General features: G+C 42.6%; 1 protein-coding gene across 1 annotated transcript in view; it reads right to left on the reverse strand.

Moving 5' to 3' along the window:
- Positions 1-5,562: 5,562 nt before the first annotated feature.
- The window catches only part of tshz2 (teashirt zinc finger homeobox 2), a 52,569-nt gene continuing 40,451 nt past the window's right edge, over positions 5,563-17,680 (reverse strand). The window contains exon 2 of the mRNA XM_023834990.2: positions 5,563-9,426. Coding sequence (XP_023690758.1) covers positions 6,368-9,426 — 3,059 coding nt within the window. The 3' untranslated portion in view covers positions 5,563-6,367. The remainder of the gene's footprint in view (positions 9,427-17,680) is intronic.

The following is a 17,680-nucleotide window of genomic DNA, read 5'->3' on the forward strand; positions in this document are numbered from 1 at the left end:
TTCTGCCTTTTCTTAAACTGCTTGCCAGGGCCCCTCACGTTAAAATAGTTGATACTCTAAAGCATAATGGCTCACCAGACAAATCAAGGTTCCCATGCAAAAGCAAGGCCTAAATAATTTATAGCTTTAATCTGCTCACTGAGGTGTGTGGTCTATGACAGTAATTATAAATGCAAGGAGAAATTATAGCTGAATACTTTAACTGCATTAGGTACCATCTGATGAACAATCGTGATTGCCTTCTCATTCCCAACAATAGAGGGCAAGTCGGTGTCAGAATATTCAAATCACCGCTGCGACCGTCTGCTTTTTTCCATTTACCATCAAATGTCAGTCGCCTGTTATAAAACTGAGATATGATGGGTTGTGGTAATTGAAGCCTTGATTGCTTAAAAAAAAAGATGAAATTGCATTAAATGTTTATGAATTTAGAAGGCAATTATTTTTTAATAGCTTTGAAATAAAAGAGGAAGGAATGTTTAATCGTAATGATACCGCAGTAGTGCGGCAAACCAAGTAAAGGCGATTTAATCACAAAAATATGTAATCTGGATTTTCACAAGCAACACTCGGGGACAGACGCCGTACGGGAACGGAAAAGAAAACAGGGGGCCGGTGTCCTTTTTAACGTTCCAGGAATCCTGCAGGGTGAAGCTAGTGTGCACGCTTTGCCCCCGCGATTGTGGACGCTCAGTAAAAAGTGCTTTTGGGTACGGCTTGAGTCATTTGCGTCTCTTTCCAACGATGCTTTTTAAGCCAATATATTGTTGTTATTTCACCCTTGTAATCGTAAAAAAAAATGCCTGGATCATGTACAAAGTATATCTACCAAGTGCTGGATTGTGTTTTTTTACACATACAGTAGTGGGGTAGCGTGTCTTACAAAGTTAGGCCATGGAGTCCGAGGTCAGAAGGTTGCTGGTTTGAGCACCGGCCTCAGCAGTATGGTTTCACGCCCTTCAGGAAGTCCTCTAACTTCATATATATGTATATGTACAGTATATGAATATGTATGTGTGTTTGTGTGTGTGTGTGATGTATATATTACATTGTGGGGACCAATTGTCCCCGCAATCTGATAAAAGCCTATTATTCCGACCTTGTGGGGACCACAAGCGGAAACTCAATTTTATAAAAATCTGTGATCGCAATCAAAAAGCTAAAAATACCAAAGGTCTTGTACAGTATTTTGTTTATGTTGTTAAGGTTGGGGCAGGATAAGAGTTAAGGTTGTCATTGTTTGGATTATTTTGCCTATAGAAATGAATGGATGGTCCCCACAAAGATATGAATACAAACGTGTGTATATATGTGTGTGTGTGTGTGCTCACAAGGGAAAGCAAGATGGGATGTGTAAAAAGCAGCATTCCAATGGTCATGTACTCATACTACAAGACCACTGCAAATAAAACATCATTATTGATTAAAGTACCAGTCACATACAGCAGGTGGATTTCAAAGAGCAGCGGAGGTTGCTGCTGGTGGCCGTGAGGAGGTTCCTCTCCATGGTGTTCTAGCTTGATGTAAAATGTTTGCACTTCATGTCAAGGAGGATCTAGTTACATCTGAAAGCTGGGTTGTTTTGTTGCCGAGTCGTGTCCCTAAAGCAGCACATTCAAAAGGGTTCCAGTTGCCCGTGAATTAAACAGGGAATTTCTAAGGCTTTTATGTCATTGAATCAGTGTCATGTTTTATTTTCTCTCAGCCTTCAAATTGTACCAACCGTCCACACGCGAATATTCAAATATCATGAATGAATTGGATGCATTCCAGTCATGTACAACTGCATTGTGGGTATCGGTTTTCAACAAAATATCACCGAAGAGAAAATGGAAAAACTCAGCCAAGGTATGCCAGCTATTTATAAATACATGTGGTACAGCTTCCCTGATTATAGTCTAAATACCATATTACTCATCTTTAATTTTATATGTGTAGCATAAATACTAGGGTAGCATCAACAACAATAACTTTCACATTAAAGCAGTAATTTTGGGCTTTTAATGGGCCACATAAAAGCATGTTTTTCCAGCATCGTTCTACTGGAGGGTGTTATAGATGCAGTGTAACATGATGCCATTATTATTACAGCAAGGTTATTCTAAGGCGTTACAGTTACAGTGGCGGGCAGATCCACTATGTCTATCCAGGATACAAATTCAGAATTTTTCTGTTGCAGTGAACGGCGTAGAGCATTTCATGAAGCACTCAGAAAAACCATTTAGCTTAGCGTTTCCTTTAAAATGCTGATCACTTCACGGCCAGAGTACGTATAAAATCACAGCAATGTTAAGTCAAGCCGGAGTGATTTCATTGTGTCGTCTAGCAGAAAACAGATACTAACTAGCACTGGGACTAATTTGCAAAAAAAAAAAAGAAAAAATGGAATACATTTTCTTTGCGTTTATAGCTCAGAGCAAAATATTGACATAAATACAAAATATTAGCTATAAAACTTATTACTCTAATTATTTGAATTGATTATTTAAAAGGTTAAATTTTCAAATGTACAGACTAGCTGATGATTATAACATTAAGTGTAATGAATGTCTGAGATGTTCTTCAACATTGAATTTCATTTTACTAAATTTTTGTTAGGTGCCTCAAGGAAATGGTGTTAAAGCTGTATAATAGATGGAAATACACTATATAATACAAACAGAATTCAACTCCAGTAACAAGTTGATCAAAAATATATTTTAATTTGGATAATGCAACACTTAATAGTGTGTAAAATCTTTACTGGCCAGATGATGAAACGAAATAAAAAACATATGCGACTCCAGTTAAAGCTTTTTGTTTGAGAAGCCAAAAGGTGTGAATCAGCATAATGGATTCTAGACCTTTCCACTTTTTAGGACTCTGTATTACAACTAAAAAGTAGCTTCCTTTCATGTGCACTTGCCTTTTTTGTGTCATTAGTGTCTACAATTGCTATTTAACAACACAAGTGCTGAAGGTAATTATCCTCATGGTGTATAATGACTGAGACACAAAACACTACTTCATATGCTGGAAATACAGCGAAGGCTGTGATTCAGGGTGCAATCTGCGGCGTACGGCATTGTTTCCTATGACAACATCGGTTTTGAGACGGCTTTTTTATTTACAATGCGGTTCCCTGGAACCAATCATATTTGTAATTCTGACAAGTCCACATTCCAAAATAAGCTTCATAATATACATTTGGAACTGCATCCATTACTGGAGTACTTCAGAAGTGCAGTTGCTGCCAAAATAACAATTGTAATCACAGCCATAAAAGAAAAAAAACCTTTTTTTCAGAGCAAGTGATGACACAATTCTTCAGGCCTAATTCAAGACAAATGCACCACTAATGAAAAACACAGCAGTGTGGTGCATGTTTAATTGGTGTAACACGTTTTGCGGTGCAGATGATTTAAAGCACAGTTTAAGATGAAACGGTCCTGTTGATTCATACGTCTTCCATTCCTGATTAAGACACTTGTTTTCCCTCTTCCTGTTTAAGTCACTGAGATGAACGAGGGATTTGAGGACTAATGGTGACTGGGGACCAAGATTCTGACCAAAGAGCTACACTCTTCAGGGCTGAAACGTCACATCTTCACAACTTGCCGCCGACTATGTGACAGATCACACGTCTTCTAGAAATGGGCACACAGTTCGCCTTAAAGACAGGTGGACCAGGGTCACTGAATGGCAGTGAATGAGCAGAGGCAAATCTATGACTTTTTTTAAGGCAGAGGGCATAAAAGGGACCAAAATTCATACAGAGGTACCGATCATATCATCCATCCACCCATTATCCAACCTGCTTATCCTACTGGGTCGCGGGGGGTCCGGAGCCTATCCCGGAAGCAATGGGCACGAGGCAGGGAACAACCCTGGACAGGGGGCCAGCCCATCGCAGGGCACACTCACACACCATTCACTCACACATGCACACCTATGGGCAATTTAGTAACGCCAATTAGCCTCAGCATGTCTTTGGACTGTGGGGGGAAACCAGAGTACCCGGAGGAAACCCCACGACGACACGGGAAGAACATGCAAACTCCACACACATGTAACCCAGGCGGAGACTTGAACCCAGGTCCCAGAGGTGTGAGGCAACAGTGCTAACCACTGCACCCGACCATATCATTAACCAATAATATGTTTTGGTTTAGTGAGTGACAGGGGAGGGGCACTTTGGGGGCCAATCAGCTTTCAGCTGTGACCCTATGGCCCCACCCCTGTGAATGAGCACTTCGATATGGGCCTCCGGTTTATATGGATTCTTTTTTTGGGAAAAAAAGCCCAAACTACATCAGAGGCTATAAGCAGCATGTTACTTGTACAATTCACCCATGTGTACAGTTACAGCAAAGTGATCCAGACCAGGTAGCAGGGAACTTCCTGAAAAGTGAAAACATGCAACCTTCCTGAACTTGCAGCCAAAATGCTCACAGGCAACTCTTTGATCTCTGCACCAAAAATCACAGCAGCACAAGGCTCACAGGAGGTAATTAACAGGTCATCTCCAAAATTTCAGCGTTTCCCCAAACACAAACACATGTGCCATTTCGTACAGACCCCCTGGTATCGTCGCCTGATTTGTACACATAGGCTGCATACTTCCATATCTGTTTGTTGTTAAGTTACGCCAGCACTCGTTTTTACAGCAATGTTTGAAGGTAAATTTTTAGTGCATCGTTCTTTGAATATTGAGAAAGTCATCTATAATGACTGGAGCGATTTTCTGTGGCCCAGAAAACAAGAGTGTGATGAATCCAGATGAATCCATTTGAATCATCACCCAAAAATAAGAGTCCATGGTCATTTCATAAGCGGCACACTCCATGGAAAATACTACGTCATTATGCTTTGGTCACCAGCGTCCTTAATTTCTTTAAGAGATGTTCTTACCCCTTTTGACGTCTGCGCTGACATTACAAACCTCTGTCCGACCAAAAATGTGAAAATTTCCACTGACACAGGAAAGTCAAGAGACTGGTAAGAGCTCATTACAGCTTCAGAGGCACAGTGCATTCTGCTCTGAAAATAAGTTTATAGTCTTTTAAGCCTGTACAGGAAGTTGAATGCAATAATTGGCTTCTGTATTCGCTTAATCTTACTTGGAAGTTCAGTTGTATAGAGTCTTTCCGTCTGGTCTGACTGATATAATTAACCATCCAAACTCCAAAGGTATTATTGATTGACAGAATTAAGACAAATTTATTGAAAATCTTGATTATTACACCATAATACGCTGGCCAGAGCAGAGGCAAAAAAAGTCTGAGAGATGAATTTATTCATTTTAATGAAAGGGATGACTTCATATAAAAAGAGCTTCTGGTAATGATGTGATCTGCTTTTTTTACATGAACTTTAACCCTGCAAAATATTGATCCATTGCTCCATCTAGTGAATATGGAAGCACAGTAAATTTCAGGCAAGTATATAGCCTTGATCAAAGTGCCTTCTTCATGCGTGAAATTCCACAAGGTTGCCGTGACGATCACACATTTTAGTTCGGTAACAATGACCCATAAGACGGCCACAAAAGAAACAGAATACTGGCAACTCTAAACGACACAGTTTGTTAGAAAATGTTAACGCTTTATTTGTATAGGTAAAAAAAGGTGCAGGTCTCAATCGCTTCCCTATCTTTTTAACATGAAACACACTATGTTTGTTCAGCTCTATTAACATCGATGGGACACCCTTATTTCCAGCCTGTCTAAAATGGTTGGATCATTTACAGAATCTGAGCCTAAACGGGTGATTAAACATTTATTAAAGTGCTTTTCTTTTCTATCATTGCAACACAAACATTTTACAGAGCATTATACTGTACATTTTCCATAAATGTGTTAACAGGTTTCTGGCTACCTGATGGTGCACCTGCACATTTATGCAGTTGACTCACAATTAGAATTGTAAATTACAATTAAACGCATTGATCAGTCTGTCTTAAAAGTAATACAATTAAAACTTGGCATATCATACAAATAAATAGTAGTCATGGCCAATGCTATTGCATGCAGACATCAGCAATTATGTTTCAAGCAGTAATACATTTCATTACTGGTGATGCATTTGATTAGGGTGCAAAATGATGAGCTGTTAGGTCTTTGGACCATCAATTTTTTTATTTTTTTTTTATTTTCTTTTTTCTGATAATAGTCCATTTTCAGTTCAGGCAGAAGGTCCATACTGGTCTTTATTAAAAATATTTATTTTTGAACCTCACTAATAGAATTTCCTAGACACAGCAAGTAATGCTACTTGAAACATGGTAAGAGACATTTTCTTTTTTTTTATCTTTTTTTTTTTATCTTTTTTTAAGCAGTAAAGAATCAGCAAAATTAAATGTATAGTAAAAAGTTGGGCCTTTATTGTGTTATTCCTTGTCCATTTCAACATATTGTGAATGGTTCTCGGGTGACTTGCTGTGAGTTTTACTTAGGTGGAGTTTAACAGCGTGGTTGCTAGCGAATGTCCGACTGCAGAGTTTACATTTGAACTTAGAGTCTATGTCTTCCTCTGGAGACGGGGCCTCCGTTGTTCCGGCTCCCAAAGCCTTTGAAAGTTCTGGCTCTGCTTTTGTCTGGTGCTCCAGTGGCAGTCTGCTCATGTCTTTAATCTGGAAACCTAGGTGAGATTCCAGGTGGGCGATAAAAGCAGAGGGTGTCCTGAATTGAGATGCACAGTCATTGCAGTAGAAGATCGGATGGCCGGTGTCCATGTTCTTCAAAAATTTGGTCCCCCCTGTTTTTCTCAGCTGGTATTTCACATTGGCCAGCCAGTGGCTGATGGTGGTCATGGAAAGTCCGGTGAACTTAGAAATATGCATGCGTTCCTGAGGGCCAAGATCCGAAAGCAAGAATTTGCCCTCCGATGTCTGGAAGAGGCTAGAGGCAAACTGAGCTTGCAGGATAAGGAGATGCTGTGGATTCCAGTTGGACTGCCGTCCTTTCCGCTTATGGACCGAGTACACCTCCGCAGACACATCTTCAAAACGGCGCACGTCCGATTCGAGCTTTATGGGAGGCATCTTTGAAGGCATGGCTGGTTTTGGGGTTGTGGCTTTTGGAAGAACCTTGACCATGTCCGCAATATCAGAGAGAGCATGCTTCTGTGGCACTGGCGTCGAGCTCTGCAGACGAGCAGGATTCAGTTTGTGTTGCTTATATTTCGTTAAGTCGATTGGTTGGTCGTTGCTCTCGAAAAGGAAGTTGTTGACCCTGCCATCTCTGGGTGGAATAAGAGCCAAGGCAGGCTTCTCCAGACCTCGGTTCATTTTGGTGAATGTGGAGTGGCTGCGATTTGTGAGTGTGGCCTCTGGTCTAGAGTTTGAAGGCTTATTAGCCTTACCCAAGTGATTGTTCAGAACAGACTGCAGTGCACTTAGTGGGTTTATGCCGAGAATCTCAGGGGAGTCATTGACAAGCGCTGAGGGATTAATGCATCCATTGCTGGCAGGAGGGCTTGGTGATATCTTCCCTTTGTCGGAGAAATCCGGGCTCAATTTCCCTTTGATCACCTCGTTCCCTTCTTTCGCATAGTCTGCATCTGGCTTTGAAGAGGAGGAGGAATCTTCTTGGCCATCGCTGTCATCATTCTCAGCCTCATCAAACTTCTTGCTTTCTTTGCTGTTGCAGCTGCTGCCCAGTTCTTTTTTGATGTCCATGCTCTGATGCTGGCCTGGAAAACACTCAGCCCCTGCACCAGTCTGATAAAACTTCCCTTTCGGAGCTATGGGCCTCAGTTTGCTGTTAAAGGTCTGTTTTAGCTGAATGGGTGGTGACACTGAAAGAGGAACACTCTTAGTTACTCCAGAGAGCTGATATGCAGCGTGGATGCTAGGATAGGCACTCCAACTGGGTGTTCCAGTCTGCGCCTTGTTAATGGCAGACGCTACTGTATTAGCCAGCGACTTCAGAATGTCTCCTCCTCCTCCAGACATCTGCTCAAGGTCCTCTTCACGCAAGTATGGATACTTGAATGGTTTATCTTCTTGCTTTTGGTCTTCACCATCCAGTTTGTGATCTTTGACTTCACTCTCTTCTACTTTGGTGCTTGCAGTTTTCTCCCCCAACCCCTCCTTCCTCATGTCCTTCTCAGTGTTGCCAGTGGCCATACTCTTTGGAGACCCTTTGTCACCTTCTGTGCCGGAGGGCAAGTCATTTGTGGGCTCTGCGAACACTTGCATCTTCTCAACGGCTAGGGGGTCCAAAGCTAGCTGCTTCCCCTTTTTAGAAGCAGAACTCGTAACCTTGATGAAGTGCCCTGTGACCATCATGTGAGTTGTGAGCTGCTGGAGAGTGTCGTGTGAGCTTCCGCACTCCATGCACTTTAAGATCTGAGACTTGCATGTCTCGAACTGCCACGTGTAGCTCGCACCATTCTGATACCCATAACGATTGCTGTGGGGAGCATGGAGGCTGGAGGACCTTTGTGCATCATTGTAGTTGGCTACCCCTGTGGTCGAGTCTGGAGAACAGGGTCTTGTGATTTCATACGCCCGTTTTTTACTCGGTGGAATTAGTTTGGGTGTAATAACGGGAATGGGTTCTTTCAAAGGCACTTTTTGGTAATGTTTAGTTTTAATCATATGGACACTTAAATCTTGCAGGGAGTCAAAGGAGTGGCCACAGAACATGCATTTAAGGACTTTCTGTGCATCTTCCTTCCCCTCCATGTCCTGCAGGTTCCTTTTTCGCATCTTGGAGGAAGACGTGGAGGTGCTACCTTGTCTGGTATGGTTGTCATCTTGGTAATGGCCACTTTTGTTCATGTGCACCGTCAGCTCCACCAGCGTGTCGTAAGCTGCACTGCAGTCCTTGCAGCGAAAGCGGCTGGCCCCCGTGAAGACGGCTCCACATGCCTTGTTGCTCTGCCTGTAAAGGTGGACGGAGCTGAAGAGGTTTGGCTTGGAGGCAGGCTTGGGAGAAAGAGTCTGTTGGAGGGTTTTGGAGAGTGCGTCCTGGTGCCAGTCAAACTCACTTTTCGTGCTCCCATTGGTGCTATCGCAGCTTCCTTTGCTTGCATTGTTGGCCATCTTCAAATCCATGCCAATTCCCGTCCAGTAGGAATCCGAGAGGAAGTTGGCATACGCAGCTCTCATTTTCTCCAGGCTGTTGTGCATCTCATCTTTTAGCTTGGAGCCCTTACTCTCTGGGTCCCTCTGGCTCTGGCTCTCTGGTGTTGAGGTGCTCTTGAAGTCAGACAGTCTGTCGCTGGCATCACTGAGGCGGGACTCTAATTCGGCTTCCTGATTGGAGAGGATGCTAAGAGGAGAGTTCTGGTAGCTGTAGCTGCTTTTATTGTCGACCTCCTTCTCCTCTGACTCCTTAAGATTGGCCTTGTCAGGGCCTTCTTCCTCAGTTGTCATGGCATTCTCTGCGTCATCATCTGCGATGGCATCCTGGACACCAACATCGTCATCTGGCACGTACACTGAAAAAGAACAGGGAAATGCAGTTTAAAAAAACCAGACGATTCTACGAAGAAATCAAGAGAGAGATTTTTTGATTCCCCTTATTTGTCGAGCTTTTGCATCATTTCCAACATTCATATTTTAAGCGTCACTCTGTAAATCCGTTTTTTGAAATGTGACAAGCAAACAGAAAACATCTTGGCTGAGAGAGGCTGTGGAGACTCATTGTTAAGACACTACAGAGAATCAAACAGATGACTCTGCATAGTGCGTCCTCTAACAAGCAGCAAGAAATCTGGCAGGACCCTGTAATTCATGGCGCGCCATTGACTGAGAGCTATGTCAAAAGGTCCCCCCCCCCTTCATGTTTATAACAATTGTGGGCCACTGACTGGCAAAAGGGAATTGATTTCTCCCAAGGTCCTGCTAAGTGTTATTCCAAATGACATATTCCCGTGTGATTATGGGTGTCTGCAGCAGCAGTTAAAATGCCGGCTTCTGGGTGCAGTTACACCGGGCTGAGATCCCAGAATGCTGCTGCAGCTGAATTTAGATGCCTCAGCTGTAGACCGACAGCAAATTGAACATTTTCAAAAGGCATTATTAATCAATAATATCTTATGCATGTTTAAAATGCACGTCAGGAACTGAATATGCATTTACATGTACTTTCCAGTACATTTCATAGAATGCAGTGTGATTGATTATAAAAAATAAATGTACAAATATAAAAGTAAACAGAATAGAGTAGGACTCTGCTGCTTCAGCACTGCCAATTAAAAGTGTATAATATCAAAATAAAAAAAATAATTCAGCTAAATCAGTCATTTTCACAAAACACAGAAGAAAGTGCTATACACTGAAGTCCTATTTTACAATGTCCAACCCATATGTATATTCTATACCTACGCATAAAAAAATAGACATTTACGATTCAGAATATGAATACGGATAACACAAAAAAGCTGGGAGCAAAAATGAGCTCATTATCTACCATTTTGAGATTACCAATGATCCCTTACCTCACCCTACTATTCCTGACAATCTCATAAACAGTAATTATCTTCTTCATTATTCACCTGTTCATTCTTGCAACACAGGACGCAAATGTTATTGCTTCAATTAACTGGTAATTAAACAACACTATTTCTAATTGACATCTCCCTCCCTTCTTCTAGATTTTTCCTTTTCGAGGCGCTGCATTATGTGCCTCTCGCTGAACACCAGTGGCAACGTTAATTACAATATCAATACTCCATCATGAAACCAAAATGTGTCAGGGATTTAACGGGTGTAATTTACAGCACCTTCAGAGTCCTAACGAGAAGAAATAAAACAAACAAGTATCCCACCCCAGAAAAAAAAAAACAACAACCCAGGTCTTTGGAGAAAGATCACAGATCACACTGAAGTTGAAGGACACTGGCTTCCTTTCACTCTGGGGCCTTCCGTTGCTTCAGAGCTTACTTCTTCGTACCCGACTGAAAGCTGTCACGGCTCAACTTTCTAGCTAAACTCACACTGTGCCACTCTGATGTGTTTCGTCGTAAATTCATGACGCATCACAGACAGGAAGGCTTTTATTCAAAAAAACACCGAACCTTCGGTCTTGTCCCGGCGGTTACTCAACTTCTTTCGGTTTAAACTTTCTTTTTGAGATACAGGCACCTTTGTGAGACGAATACAGTATGCGAAGGCTTAAGAGCACCCGCCTTGTACGGCTTGGAATGTCTTCAGTCTTCAAATCCAGAAGACTCTCTCTCTCTCTCTTTTTTTAATCAATATTTCACAAGAGCCCCAGGAGAAACCCTGGAGGTGAACGGCTGGCAGCTAATGGAACGAGATGGAAACGGGATTTGCCCTTTCAAAACAAACATGGAGAATGAGGCCCCAGCTGTAAGGAGCCGTGCACTCGGAAGATGTTCTGAGCATGCGGTGACCTTGTTCTACTGCAGGAGACATTATCTAATGGTTGACCACAATGGGTGCTGGTTTAACATGCTCACCCATACCTCTGAGAGCATCTCAGGAATAGGGAACCATGTTTTATGCATGGATTTAGATGCATTTTTTTTTTCGCTGATTATGACTGGCTTGCAGCTTGGTCCCAGCAGTTCTCTAGTCTTCCGAAAGAATTCTGAGCCGACCGCTGAGATGGTACGGCAAGCGAAATGGACTTTCAAAGAACTTTTGTGAAAACTGTGAACTCAGACATCAAATGGTCGCGACATCGGCTCGCAAGAATTTTATGGCTAGTTATTAAAAATAAAGCAGATTATTATGGGAAACGATCGCCTGACACGTTTAAATCTAATCACCCAGTGTATGAGTTTCATACTCTTGTTGACTTCATAAGCTCATTTGCACAAACCCCAAGCTGTTTATACCCTACATTTGGTTGTCTGTGTTTCTTCATCATTTGCAGATGTTTCACTACCTACACTTTACCTTATTCTATTATTTTTTTTTAAATACTTTTATCTTGTGTATATTTAGCAACTTACGTCATGCCACCAACTGCACCAAAACAAATTCCTTGTACTGTTGTGTACTTAAGGAATAAAGAATCTGATCCTGATTAAAGCTAACCCCTCTTGCTAAACCTTTTCTCAAACACGTAAACAGTGAACAATGGTCTTCCAAAGGGCCACAGATGTCCGTGACAAAGGTGCCCACATGTAGCTGCGTACGTGTTTCCCAGTTTCGTATTTCATCCTAACGAGAAGTGCCGGCCTCGGCCCTCGTAGCAACAAGGTGATACGATGAATATCACGAATAGCTTTACCTCATGGAAATCTAAGATGACAGGGCCCATGATTAATTAGAAATCTGTGTTCATAAATATTACACTGACTGGCACTTTTAACAAACCCAACAATGAAAGGCAGAGACATCCAGAGCATCTGCATATTTCCGCTGCTGCAATTTCTATGATAATGTACTCAACGGTTCCATTCTGAATAGCTCCTACTGTTATTTTTCAAAGGTGAGATGTGATAATTCACACGGTAGGAGGAGTAAACACATTTGTCTTTCTATTAGATTTTACCAGAGTGGGTCCTTGGTATCACAGACTGACAACTGGGGGAAAAAAATGGGTAAAATATATTGTTTTGGCCTCAGCATAATACAGAATACTCAAGGCGGCCATGATTGACCTCAGCATACTACAGAATACTCAAGGCGGCCATGATTTATGATGAAAGTAACGATGGCAATTACTTAAACTGGAATGTGTGGGCTACAGGATGTCTGGGTGCAAGATGAAGATGTTTGAAACGAAAGGTCAACACAATTAGCTGTTCAGCATTTTTACACTCCTTAAACACGAAAAACTTTATGTTATGTTTATTTACAATTATATTTAACAAATTTGGGTGTCTAATGCGTATTTATTGCAGTATCAAAGTAGTATAAATATATTTGTTAAGATAAAAAAGAAAGTATATTTTAAGTCCTGACATAAGTTTCCCTGTATTATAAAATCTGAATATCCGTGTTTTGGTGCCCTGACTGAGGCTAAAAGTCTGAGGAATTAATTCACATTCTAGGGAGAGATATTGCCACATTGACATGAATGGTGGCACAACTCGATTGGTTTATGATGAAGATGTATGCCAAGCAAACTCAGCATAGCCATAGAACACACAAACACACACTTACTAATTCAACAAAATAGACATTTATGACCTAAAATATCTATATGGTACTCTATTTAACTTGACAGTATATTTTTATTTCTCAGTTGTAGAAGTTTTGTCATATTTAAAGATAAATTAAACCAATTCAAGCTGATTACTATTCTCAAATTAACATTGATATTATATACTAATCAACCTCAATAAGAACTCACTGGCTTGTTTGGATATTATCAACCAAATAGCTCAAGCTAAAACGTCTTACGGAATTATGTTTATTAAAGAAATGTCTATAAAAACACACAATATAACCTCAAAAAATGTATTTAAAATTGGGCAATTCTGCACGAAACTGTTTCGCTTGCTATTTCAGATCAGTAAATACCCCTTTCAGTCTAACTTGGCTTACAAAATAAGAGGCTGGCATGCCACTACGGAGATTTAGCATGTCATAAACCCCTGTAAAGCCTCCAATCTGTGTCACTACAAATTTATACGTTCAGACAGGGATATGCAAAGGTCAGGAAACCTAGGGTGTCCATCATAAATCAGCAACTTGAAGTGTTTATAACATTAATCCGTTTCAGCAGGCGCCTGGCACAACAGGGTCCGCGCCAGTGTTTGTGGGGGCCGCAGCAGCCTGATCCACTGGGTATTTAACATTAATGACAGCTGCAACCCCCCCCCCCCCCACCTCACCCCACCCCCACCGCACATTCTATGGTTACGCACTCCTTTCCCTATTCGCTCTTTCATTAAAAGCAAATAAAACACATTTTCTCCACTCATCAACCTGATCCGTCTCAATGCGGGGGAGCCCGCTTTTGATATAAAGATCGTTCTTATTTTCATTAACGTTTAAAAATGTCTGTTGACCCCACTTACTGTTTCCCTGGGACTGGGAAGACCAGCGCGTTTGACTTTTAAGGGGACTGTCACCTTCGAGTGTTCGTCTATATTTTAAAACACCAAATAAACTGAAGGAAGAGTGTGCGCCCTTCAAACTGGCTTTTAAAGCAGAAACGTTTTATAAATCCTTCCTCACGATTTCTGTACAACACAGAGGCTGCAGACCAGCCCCCACCCCGCCCCCCCCCCCCCCCACAGGAGCATGGGAGGGGCAAGGATACCCAAGCACATTCAGGAGGCCCAGCACTTTATAGGGGCCCTTGAATACGTAGATTTCACGTAAAATTGGGCACAGGGAGGATTCTCTAGCCACTCCCCTGCGGGCAGACATTTTGACTTCCTGTGACTACAGGAAGGTTCGGCCTGCATTTAGGGAGTGCTGCCCACCCTCCCCTGGAGATCATCTTGCAGCAGGTGCCGTCACAGGGTGTCGGCAAGGATGGAGCAAGTCCCTCGAATGCATCCAGACAGGCAGGTCCCATCAGGGCTCGTCTCGCAAGCCTGCCGCCGTCTTACGCGGCTAAACCGCTGAATACGAAAAACACGGCTAATGTGTCCATGTCGCTCGTAATGTGTGTGACAAGGCGGATGGGACTTTTTTTTTTTCCCCCCTTTCCTCTTCTCCAAAGATGATGTACGTGACAATCATGCATTTCATTTGAAGGACATAAAACTGAATTTCATTTATTTATTCATGTTTTTTTGCAGGGAAGAATTCATTAACAGATTTCTGATGCTTGAAGGCGAACACTTAGCTGAGTATAAGTTTAAAATGACTTTAGTAATCCTAAGCCTAATATAATCCTGCCAGTATTATTGTCACTGCACATTTCATTGTTGGTACTGTACGAATTTGTCACTCAGGGTAAAAAAAAAAGGTACAATAAAGCAGTCTGACAGCTGAGTGAGCGGACCTCATGATCCTAGACCTCGGCACATTAAAATTCCGTTAATGAAGGTCTCAGCATTTTAAAAGGACTCTGGCTATAGTATTTTCAGGTAATTAAAGTCTTATTGCCAGTGGCGCAAATCATCTTCGGGGGAGACAGTGCTCAGATGAGCTTCTGCGGGACGTAAAAGTGTCAGCTGACAGCCACCCCTGGGGCTGTTAGACACGCGTTTAAAATAAGTGCTGCAACACTGGTAAAATATGAAGACATAAAAATAAACAGTGGAGTACCTCCCCAGCCTAGTATGCTTTCTGTTTGCCCCCCCCCCATACCCCACTCTCACTGTAAAACCAAACACTGAACACAGTGCGGAAGTGAAATCTGGCTAAAGGAACCTCTGCAAAGCAAACGTTATCAAATCCTTCTCTCGTTTTTACAGTATGAGTCTAATACCTGCCCCCCTCCCCCCAATCCCCTTCACACTATCCCTCTGATCCCTCTGAACCAGCCAGAGGTGATTCCAGGAATGTTTTTTTAAGATGGGGAGCATAAGAGGGGCCATAATTCATAGAGAGGGGCCAACCTTATCATTAGCCAATGATATGCTTTGATTTGGTGAGTGACAGGTGAGGGGGGCAATCAGTGACTGGGCTGACTAGCAAACAGCTGCAAAACCTCAAGCCAACCCGCCCCACGTGTATCTGACGGGGGTGTAACTCTACCTTGAGCGGTGATGGGGTGACTCGGTGGGGGGGGCTTTGACAGGTCCACGGGCCTGTTCCGCTCCCCCCTCTCTCGTGCCTCATCTCGGCCGTTTTTTTTTCTTGCCATGTGTGGATCAATATCCCTTTTTACTTCCCATTGATTGCCCAGCAGTGGGACCAGTCTAAGCAGTACTGTTATGACATTTCTAGATTTCCTCCTGTCCTTGGAACAATCAATTACACGTGCGTGCGCCAATCAAAAGCCCTTTGCAAAATGAACCTGGCCGGTGACATTTTCATCTCCCGGATTTATGCCTGGGCCCCAGGACGACGCTCCCCCCAGCACAGGTACGTGGAATTGCAGAGGGGGCGGGCTAGCAGAGTAGATCCAGGTAAAACGACAACATACATATTCATACCACTAAGTAATAGCCGTAAATTACACGAAACACAGTGGCTGGAGTATTTTTTATTGTATTAGTCTGGAAAGAATCCTGAAAGAGGCGCTAATCTGGCTAGGCTAGTCCCGCACGAATGCGCGTCCTGCTGCCCTCATTAGTGAAGAGTCCAATGTCACGGCCGTCAGCCCACGTTCGCACACAAATGGCCTGGGCTGGCCCGGCCCCCGTGGCTTTACGCCGGGCCGTGTCTCGGGCTGTGGGGACTACACATTCGCACTGCACCCCTTCATGGCTGACGCAACATTTCTATTGCAGCAAAATAAATAAAACAAAATAAACAAACCTGCACCTTCAGTACAATTTAACACGGAAGTCGGTGTGGAACAGAAAGGAAAGGCGGCGCTATTATGAAGTGGAATTTAAGGTATGCAGCAGCTACGAATAAAGCTACGAATAAAGCTACGAATAAAGAGGGAAAGACCTGTGACTCCCGCGGCGTTCGTGGCTTGCAGGTAGAGCGCTGCCAAACCCCGCTGAGCCCCGGATGCATTTACATCACTTTTCATCGATAACCCACATCACTGCCTCACCTAGTGCCTCTCATCATCCTCTTCTGTTTAGCAGCCAGTTTGACTTTGTACGCTGTGTGTCAAAAATGAGCAGTGCAGGCCTGGTATGGAGCTACTTATGACGATATTCTATAGTGTATGCAGGCCTGGTACGGAGCTACTTATGGCGATATTCTATAGTGTATGCAGGCCTGGTACGGAGCTACTTATGGCGATATTCTATAGTGTATGCAGGCCTGGTACGGAGCTACTTATGACGATATTCTATAGTGTATGCAGGCCTGGTACGGAGCTACTTATGGCGATATTCTATAGTGTATGCAGGCCTGGTACGGAGCTACTTATGGCGATATTCTATAGTGTATGCAGGCCTGGTACGGAGCTACTTATGGCGATATTCTATAGTGTATGCAGGCCTGGTACGGAGCTACTTATGGCGATATTCTATAGTGTATGCAGGCCTGGTACGGAGCTACTTATGACGATATTCTATAGTGTATGCAGGCCTGGTACGGAGCTACTTATGACGATATTCTATAGTGTATGCAGGCCTGGTACGGAGCTACTTATGGCGATATTCTATAGTGTATGCAGGCCTGGTACGGAGCTACTTATGACGATATTCTATAGTGTATGCAGGCCTGGTACGGAGCTACTTATGGCCATATTCTATAGTGTATGCAGGCCTGGTACGGAGCTACTTATGGCCATATTCTATAGTGTATGCAGGCCTGGTATGGAGATACTTATGGCCATATTCTATAGTGTATGCAGGCCTGGTACGGAGCTACTTATGCCCATATTCTATAGTGTATGCAGGCCTGGTACGGAGCTACTTATGGCCATATTCTATAGTGTATGCAGGCCTGGTACGGAGCTACTTATGGCCATATTCTATAGTGTATGCAGGCCTGGTATGGAGATACTTATGGCCATATTCTATAGTGTATGCAGGCCTGGTATGGAGATACTTATGGCCATATTCTATACTCTATCACTCCTTGACATTAATAATAAACAATAATCTATGATGTTGTCGATGATGATGATGATTATTTTTATTATTATTTTTCTTCTTCTTATTATTATTATTATTATTTCTATAGTGTTGTACTGGACAAACAGTAACTGGAGATGACGGACAGATAAACAGACAGACTGAC

The sequence above is a fragment of the Paramormyrops kingsleyae genome, chromosome 6 (assembly GCF_048594095.1).
Source record: "Paramormyrops kingsleyae isolate MSU_618 chromosome 6, PKINGS_0.4, whole genome shotgun sequence".
Lineage (NCBI taxonomy): Eukaryota > Metazoa > Chordata > Actinopteri > Osteoglossiformes > Mormyridae > Paramormyrops > Paramormyrops kingsleyae.